Genomic DNA, 9,365 nt, shown 5'->3' with positions numbered 1-9,365 from the left:
GTCTATTTTTCTTCTAGGTGCACCCCTGCTTTCAAAGAATACTTGCCTTATTCTGATTATCAAGAATGGTGGATAGAACGTTGGACGTTTTGGGAAAGCATATGCAAGAACTCTGTAAAGAGGTAGCCAGACTAACGGAAGGTCTGGCTTATTTTGACCTGGGCGCCTATTATTATGGCATTACCGATTTTAAACTGGCCATAAGGAATTACACAGAAGCATTACGTATTTCTAAGGACATAGGGTGTAGGGATTTGGAGGGTAATGCCTACTGCAATCTCGGCGTTGTCTATAACAGAATGGGGAACTTTAAGCAAGCCTTAGAGTGCCACAAACAACACCTTAGTATTGCAAAAGAAGTAGGAGATAGAGCCGCAGAGGGAGGAGCCTATGGCAATCTCGGCATTGACTATGACTGTATAGGCAATTTTAGACAAGCCATAGAGTACTTCAAAAAACAGCTTAGTATTGCAAAAGAAGTAGGTGTTAGGGCCCACGAGGGAAGCGCCTTTAGCAATCTCGGGGTTGTCTATCAGAAAATGGGCAATTTTAAGCAAGCGTTAGAGTACTGCAAACAATATCTTAGTATTGCGAAGGAAGTAGGAAATAGGGCCGAAGTGGGAGCGGCCTATGGCAATCTCGGACGTGTCTACAGTGAGATGGGCAACTTTAAGCAAGCCCTGGAGTACAATAAAGAATATCTTAGTATTGCAAAAGAAGTAGGGGATAGGGCCTGGGAGGGAGGGGCCTATGGCAGTCTGGGAAATAACTATGATAGAATGGGCAATCTTAAGAAAGCCATAGATTACCATAAACAGCATCTCAGCATTGCGAAAGAAGTAGGGGATAGAGCCAGTGAGGGAATGGCCTATTGTAATCTCGGCCTTGCCTTCGACACAATAGGCAACTTTAAGCTAGCCATAGAGTACCACAACCAAGATCTTAGCATTGCAAAAGAAGTTGGGGATAGGGCCGGGGAGGGAAAAGCCTATGGCAATCTCGGAAATGCCTATGAAGGTCTGTGCGATTTTAAGCAAGCCATAGAGTACCACAAACAACGTCTTAATATTGCAAAAGAAGTAGGTGATAGGGCCGGGGAGGGAAGAGCCTGTGGGAATCTCGGCAATGCCTGTGCCAGTCTGCTCGATTTTAGGCAAGCCATACAGTACTACAAACAACGTCTTAGTATTGCGAGAGAAGTTGGTGATAGAGTTGGGGAGGGGAAAGCCTATTGCAATCTTGGGCTTGCCTGTTTCAGCAAGGGTGAGCTTGAAAATGCTATTTCCCTTTTCAAACAAAGTCTTAGTATTGCTAAGGAAACGGGGAACCCATTAGAGCAGGGAAATGCATGTTGTGCGTTAGGAAGTGCCCATGAATTTTCTGGTTCCATCTGCACAGCCCTTAATTACTATCGCTTAAGCGTAAAATATTTTGATGAAACAAGGCGTCTTCTTCAGTCAGAAGATTCATGGAAAATAAGTTTTCGTGACACAAAACAAGGGGCGTACACTGCTCTGTGGAGAGCACTTTTGAAGAATGGAGAGGTTGATGAGGCTTTACATGCCGCTGAGCAAGGACGAGCACAAGCTTTGACAGACATTTTGAAGGTGCAATATGGCGTTGATGAAGAACTTTCCTCAGAAGTTACGACGAAGGAAACTGTCTCTGCTTTATTAGAATGTCTACCTTCACAAACAGTTTTCACAGCACTTGAAGGAAACAGAATCAGTTTTTGGCTGCTGAGAAAAGATAGCATGATGCACTTCAGGCAAAAAGAAATCGAAAATGAAAGTGCTGAATCACTGATGAAAACTACACTCAAACAGATTAGCATGGGAACTGTTGTTCAATGTGAGAACCGCTCGCTTGACCGACAACGCGACGAATCCCCTTGCCTTAGAGAAGCTGTTCAGGAAACCTCTTCGTCCTTGAGGCTCTCCGTCAACTGTTTGCAGCCATTGTATGATGTCTTAGTCAGTCCAATTGAAGATTTACTCCAAGGTGTTGACCTAGTCTTTGTTCCTGATGGACCATTTTGTTTGGCGCCTTATTCTGCATTGAGTGACTCTGTCAGCATCCGTACTGTTCCATCGTTGACCGCTTTAAAAGTGATCACTGGTGCACCTGATGACTCTCCTGTAAGAGTGAGGCACTGCTAGTGGGAGATCCCTGTTTAAAAGAAGTTACTTACAACAATGGTGAACCAATTGAACAGTTGCCCTGCGCAAAGAAAGAGGTTGAGATGATTGCAGAACTTCTGCAGACCGGGCCTCTCACTGGCAAAAATGCAACAAAAAATGAGGTGCTGAAAAGAATGAAGTCAGTTGCTTTAATCCACATTGCTGCACATGGAGATCCCGCATTTGGAGAAATTGCTTTGGCCCCAAATCCAGAACGCGCATCCCAGGTCCCTGAAAAGGAAGATTACTTGTTAACAATGAGTGATGTTCATGCAATTCGACTTCAGGCAAGACTGGTCGTGCTGAGTTGCTGTCATAGTGGTCGGGGAGAGCTAAAATGTGAGGGTGTGGTGGGAATAGCCAGGGCTTTCCTGTGTGCTGGTGCCCGGTCTGTTCTGGTGTCACTGTGGGCGATTGATGACGAGGCGACCTTGCTGTTTATGAAATGTTTCTACCAAAACTTGGCAGATAACAAAAGTGCAAGTTTATCTCTTCATCATGCCATGAAATCTCTTCGAGAGACAAAGAAGTACTCCGCAGTAAAATACTGGGCGCCATTTGTGCTAATTGGCGATGATGTCACGTTTGAATTTGGGCAACACAAACTGGACAAGAATGGTAAGTGCTTTTCAAATATAATTCTAATTACAGAGAAGTAATACGTTGTACAGGGTTTTTATCGACAAATTGTCTAGAGGAACAGGAACAGGTAATCTGATTTCAAACTCAGTCGCTAATGTAGTTGTTTTACAAACTGTTTTGTATGGCCATTGAGATAAACATTGTTTGCATTCATGGGGTTGGACTGGCAGGAAATCACTGATTTCCAGTCACCTATTTAAAGTTAAGTTATGTATTGAGGGCTTACATTCTACATGTCGCAGTGACAGTTGAATAGGAACTGGTCCTGCTGCTATTATAACAACGCAGAAACGATGGATTACCATAATTTTTTTTATTCATTTAGCAATCAGAAATATATCCCGATTTACCTTTTAACTCGCTATCTCTTTTCTTTATACATTTTGTTTTTCAGAAACAGCATCTAAAACTTGAGAAACCTATTTGTTGGCCGCTGATACGTCAACGTGTCATTTTCGTTATTTCTATTGTATGGCTTGTTGAAAACATCTGAAAGCATTTGTACCCAAGTGGCGATCACGCTAAGGTAGACAAAAGATATGTGAATTTTGCTAAAGTAGGTTCATTAACTTATTTTACCAAGAAATTGAAGTAATGGTAAGATAATAATTCTTTTAAGCCTCTCTGCAGGTTTAGATAATCACCTAAAAGAAAATCGAAGACTTGACAAAATGGTCTGCTTCCATAAATGAAGCAGATTACTTAATTATACCTCCAACTCTTTTGTGTCTGCTTTTCAGGTATTCTTTTTTTTCATTAAACTTGTGACAAGTATACCTCTTTAGATCCGTTTACTAGGTTCCCATATGAGATCAAGTGACAGTGTCTATAAACAGTCTTTTTTCCCTATCTAAAAGGACTAAAAAGCCAATGTTGACTTTACTGTGTGCCACAATCATTCTTGTTCTTGCTCTTGTTTGTTTTTTGTTTTTTTTTTTTTCAAATAGTAAAACCTTATGGCAAAGTTGCCCGGTCTTGTAATAAGTAGCCATTGAAAGCTGGCTTTGATCTTGTGTTGATACAGACTTCACTGCTCTGATCATATAAATCATATTTTTCTAATGCTCACTAATCTTTATCTACATAAGAAGAGCAGAGGGGTTTATATTGAAACAAGGTCAACGACAACCTCGCCTCAATTCATAGGTGTCAGGTAGTTCTGCCGTAATTGTAAAATAGCTCATTCACTGTTTTCGCCGGTCCCATAATTTAGGGGGTGTTGTTTGCAGTAAAACAATCGTGGATATCCAGTTCACTGAAGCATCATACAGTCCCAAGAGCAAATAACTTGTATTGTTTTTACGTAAAGAACCCCTCAAAACGTATTGCATTATGGGATGGGAGAATAGGGACGAGACCATTTTTTTGAAATATATATATATATTCAGCTTGATAGTGAGGCGGAGAGGACAAAGACAATAGAAAAAAGTTGCAGGTAATGTGAATTATATTAGAATATCATCCACTTTCCTTTGTCTTTATCCTCTCTTGTAATCTGAATTATATAACGAAAGTGGCCTATTAGCTGATCTAGTAATTAGTATGCATAGTAAGTTTTAGGGGCTAGAACTCTTCTGTGAAAAAAGAAATCCTCTAAATGGGACCCAGAATCAATTAAATGTGTTTGACATGTTGATATTCTCAGACTCTTTCCACAGAGGGACCGAGAAAAAAGACTTCAAAAATAGACAATTTTTTAGGGTTAGAACTTCTAGAATCCTAAAAACTAGGAAATAAAAGTCCTTTCTTAATTTGTGTGCATTTAAAGTTTAAAGACTGCAAACAGTGTTTATTAGGCAAACTTCCAGATTTCTTGAGGTGATTTCTTTGCTCGATTTTCTCCCTTTCCCGAGCAAATTTCATTTTGGGAACAGGTTTTTCCTGGGAAAAGTATCATATTTCCTTGACCTTGAGATAGCTCTGTTTTGATTGGCTTTTACAACAGTGGGTGTGCTGAATCTCCCAAGGAAGACGTTCTATAAATAAATCTACTCGGGAAAGGATAGACTCCCAGGCCAAGTATGGGAGAGAGAGGCTTCCCCTGATGCGCGCCTGTATAAATGTTATTTTTACTATACAGTTTTTGAGCTTTCATTCCAAAATAGTTAGCTGCTTGATCGCTTAATAAGTATGCAATTAAAGTTTAAAGAAGGCAAAAAAAATTGTTAGCTAAACTTCCGGATTTCGTAGGCTGATTTCTTCGAGGCGCGATTTCTCAGGGAAACTTCCATAACGTATACTGATACAGGAGTGATACTTGGTCTCTGAATTAGTATGCAGCGAAAGGCTGTGGAGATATTTCATTCTACTGTATTTTTATAAACTTTCAATGCAAAATAACCTAAATATCACAATCAATGCACATATTTGACAATGTACACTAAGTAGGAAACCCGTACTTCAAATGGGTGGTGTAATGAACTATAATAAGCAAGAGTCCATTATCCAAGTGTAAGAATCTGGTAACACGTCACAGTTTTTTAAGATGGCCATGCCCGGGAAATTTGAAAATAAAAACAGTGATTTTAAAGTTCATTTCTGTTGATCAAAACACGTTTTTGGAGAAAATTGTCGAGCTGATTTGATTGCAAACATTTTTTTGTTGGGTTGAAAATTATTCATTAGTGGGAGTTAAGCGAAGGTTCCCTTTGAACTAAGTTTTGCAAGAAAATGAACAATAGACCAAATGTAATATCCAATGGGTGCTTTTCACGTTACGTTATCGTCGCCATGTTTGTGGACAAAAGCAGAAGAGCTCTCATGAGCTTCTTTTGTTCGTCCACCAGCAATTTAACTTTACATCATTGTTATCTGTGTCTCTAGAGATAGGTTACAAATCACTTATTCAAATCTCCCGAGGTTAAGGTTCTTGGTGTGTTGTACTTGCATGATGAGGCATTCACATTTAAATGATAAGGAAATACCTGGAATAAAACGTTTTATTCCCAAAGGGTTTGAATTGGGTGTAACATTGGGTCGGCCGAATTGGTCTATTGTTTATTTTCCCGTAATACTTGATTTTAAAGTAGGCACTTTTCTGACGCTGGTGGGGACTACAGGTCAATTTGGGTAAATCTTACTATTGGGTGATGGACTCTTGCATAAGTACATACAACACGATATACTCATATAATCATCGTCTAGTTATCCTAGCTTATCTTGAAAATAAACATGTGAAACCTCTAATGTTGTTTAGAAGAGAAAGCTCTGAATAATTAGTGCTTTACTCACAGAGAAAAGAGTTGAGAGTGGTCTATATTTTCCTCTTATGTCTGTCAATGTGCCGTGTGAGCGAGCATTTGTTAAACAAGAAAAAAAGGACAAAAATTTCGAAACGAAAGATGCTTCATTATTCGGCTATGCTAACATGGAAAGCGCCCCAATACACTCTTTGTCTGATGATTGTACGTTGATATTCATAACTCTTTTAATGGTTCGTTTTAGCGATATTATTATAATGTGGTCGGTACTTATTCTTAATGATTGCAGTTGTTCGTTTTTGTTATATTAATCCTTTGTTGTTATTGCTTTTTCGTTCTTGCTGTGTTTAATTGAAAGACTTTTCAGTACATACTCATAATAGAACACACCTTTGAGTTAGTAAGTGCAAGGTCATTAAGGGAGTCTCATGGTTTCGGAAGAATTCTTTTATTTACATCGAAATTGAGGATATGATTAGAATTTTAAGACGATAATGAAGGTCAGCTGTATGGCCTCAGTGACCTTAGCGACCAGTCACAGACACAGCAAGGGGTCATTCCAAACGACCGTTTTGCCAGTTTCTGTTGATAGCTCTCCACATCCATGTCAGACTCGCGTTTCGGCCTTGTACTCACTACGGCCAAGGTATTCCTTTTCATGGCAACGCGGTTGTACTGATCAGCATGTAAAACTGCAATGAGAAAGTCTTTTTGTCTTGTCGGATCTTTAGAAAGACAAGTGCAAGTTTAGGTGTCGGGATAATTAAAAACGTCTTTCTTAATAGGGCTATATTAGGCACATGATTAAAAAGTACTGTTATAGTTTCTTGCAAGTCAAGGGTATTTTAGTGTGGTTTTGTCAGTATACTCACTCCTTGTAATTGTTGTACTGTGCGAATAACCTTGGTTTAATACTTCGGCGTCTGGGTCAACTTTGGTTCGGTCTTTTCACAAAGGTTTCGGTCTTTTGTTTTCCCCACAGCTGTGGTTGTTCAACAATTGACTCCATAATGGGTTTTGATTGACCAGTTCGCACCCGCCGTCTTGCGGTGGGTATTTATTCGCGATCTTTGTGAGCAAAAGTTTGTTGAGAGCAGTACAGCGTGAAGCTAAGTCCTTGAGAACGAAAAGCTGACCCAGTTGTACCAGAACCTCAGAACAGTAGACAAGTGAATGCTGTACGACCATATAGTTAAGAATTAAAGAGCAAATATCCACGGTTGAACCGTACTCTTGGTGGTCATTATCCTTTTGTTACCTGCTCGCAGAGCAGAAAGGTGAGGAACGACAGAGCTAATTCCCGGCCTTGCCACAAAGTCGTCTCTTAACACTTTGGCCACTGACTGTAGTGTTTCACTGACTTTTCAAACAAGCGGTAAAGACCTTTTCTACCATTTTTTTATTTCTTTTTTTCCCGCAAACGATTGAATCTTGCTTACGGCTTTGGCAAACGGCTTCAACATCTGTTCGATGTTGTTGGATGATGTTGAGCGATGTTGAACAATGTTGACTGATGGGGTGGCCAAACGGTTTCAACATATCATCCAACAAAAGGTTCAACATCAGTCTAAGGCTGCAGCCGTGGTTATTACTATGGATACGGATATGGCTACGTCACTGCGAGACCGATTAGTGCGCACGCTCATACCCAGCAATGTTGAAAGATGGGGACAGACGGCCTCAACTTCGATCAACATTTGTGAAAACAAAAGAAATGTAGAATGGTTGTTAAAGCGAAGTTTAAATGCTTTTAAACTCATTCAACATCGATTCAACTTCTATTCAACACGCTTCAACACAATTGAAATGGGGGAACAAACGGTTTTAAGATCGCTGTTCTACAAAATCGAAGGGATGTTGAAGCAAATGTTAAAGTCTTTTGCCCGGGCCTTTACTATCTTGTATGAATGAATTAGCCAATAAAAGAATACATGTGGTCTCGCAATTGTGCCGATTTGGATTCTCTGACAATTGTGTTTTTGACAACTTTATTGGTCGAAACGAGATCAAGAGGGACTTCTGAATCTCTTTCTTCGTAGAGTTGTTAGAGTTGTCTTTGAAGACGTGTTCTTGTCAGTTAAAAAAGTAGTTTCGGCTCTAATCTGCTGAATGTGGAAAATAGGCCTTTTGTAACAATTAGTCACGTGACTTCTTTTTCACAAACACGTGGACTCTGCTGAGTACATGAATTACTAAGTTTTCCAGAAATATAAGAGCAGCTTAAGATATGCTACCATGTCGATTTTCGTAAGTATATCGTTTAATTTGGTGTTTTTACAGTTGAAAGAAATTGTAAGGATTTGTATGGGAAAAGGATTGACGATTTGCCATCTAGTCATGCTTCAATGATTTTCATACAAATCCTTGTATTTTCCTAAGTTTTCAAACCTCTTTTAATTTTTTGTCGTCTGAAACTTTCCACCCTTGCACATTTACTCTCGCGATCACTTATTTGACCCTTGGTAAGAATAGGAATATTAGCTCTCTTTTTGGCGCTTAATTATGGAAAATTCCACTGGAGGGCAAGAGCTTTTCGTTCGTAAACAAAAGTATGGAATTCGCGAGTGTGTAAATTATCATAAAATATCTACCTTGAGTGCTATTTTTCGGAAAATTTGAATTCTGGTCAAGCCAAACACCGTCTTTCCATTTCGTTTCCAGTTCACCGATTATGAGTCATGTGACCAATTGTTGCAAAAGGCCTATTGAGTAAGTAGTTAACAAAACTAGCCCTGATAGCCAACGATTTTGGTTATGATGCAGAAGATGGTCCAAGCCTAGCCGTTGATCTCTTCTTAAAACCGCAGTTTAACAGATATAAAGTGCATTTCGTCATCTCGAATGTGCGATCTTGTTTATTACTGTTTTAACGAAGATGCAACTGGAATTCTCGATGACTGCTTAATTAATGTCCCCTTATCGGCAACAACAAAAACATTTTCTGCGTGAGTCAGTTTCGCAGAATCCAAGCCGTGCGTTCACTTCAAGGTGTTATCAAGTTATCTCTCAGATGATGCGCGCGCACTTCGATTGAATGATTCAGCGAACCGTATTCTTTGGTGTACCAGTTTGTTTTTGTTCCATGCTTCAAAGATGTGGAGATGTAACAAACATCTTGCTAATCTTTTTTTCTCTACTAGTGCTTTAGTTTATGACCTCTTCTATTTTTCATTCGGTTTATATCCCGTTGTGGAAAATCTAACTAGAGACAAAGAGGGCCATTTACAACAGCCAAATCGGAAGAGCTTATAAAATATCGGCCATTTTGACTTGCCAGCTCGCACAAGTGAAAGAGAGGTACAAGAGAGTGAAAATCGTGCGTTTCGGCAGTTCATACACGAGC

General features: G+C 39.6%; 2 protein-coding genes across 4 annotated transcripts in view; both read left to right on the top strand.

Moving 5' to 3' along the window:
* The window catches only part of LOC138025029 (tetratricopeptide repeat protein 28-like), a 16,380-nt gene extending 14,221 nt beyond the window's left edge, over nt 1-2,159 (top strand). For all 3 annotated transcript variants that reach the window (XM_068872262.1, XM_068872260.1, XM_068872261.1), the window contains one exon: nt 18-2,159. In XM_068872262.1, the coding sequence (XP_068728363.1) occupies nt 66-2,159 (2,094 nt within the window). In that variant the 5' untranslated portion in view covers nt 18-65. The remainder of the gene's footprint in view (nt 1-17) is intronic.
* An 83-nt stretch (nt 2,160-2,242) lies between these two features.
* Nucleotides 2,243-7,244, top strand: LOC138025034 (tetratricopeptide repeat protein 28-like). The gene is made up of 2 exons (XM_068872274.1): nt 2,243-2,798; nt 3,217-7,244. Exons 1-2 carry the CDS (start codon nt 2,243-2,245, stop codon nt 3,234-3,236), a joined length of 576 nt encoding a protein of 191 aa, XP_068728375.1. The 3' UTR covers nt 3,237-7,244.
* Nucleotides 7,245-9,365: the final 2,121 nt, after the last annotated feature.

Source organism: Montipora capricornis, chromosome 11 (assembly GCF_036669925.1).
Source record: "Montipora capricornis isolate CH-2021 chromosome 11, ASM3666992v2, whole genome shotgun sequence".
NCBI classification, from domain to species: domain Eukaryota; kingdom Metazoa; phylum Cnidaria; class Anthozoa; order Scleractinia; family Acroporidae; genus Montipora; species Montipora capricornis.
The sequence above is the reverse complement of the archived record's forward strand: the minus strand, read 5'-3'. Positions and strand labels throughout refer to the sequence as shown.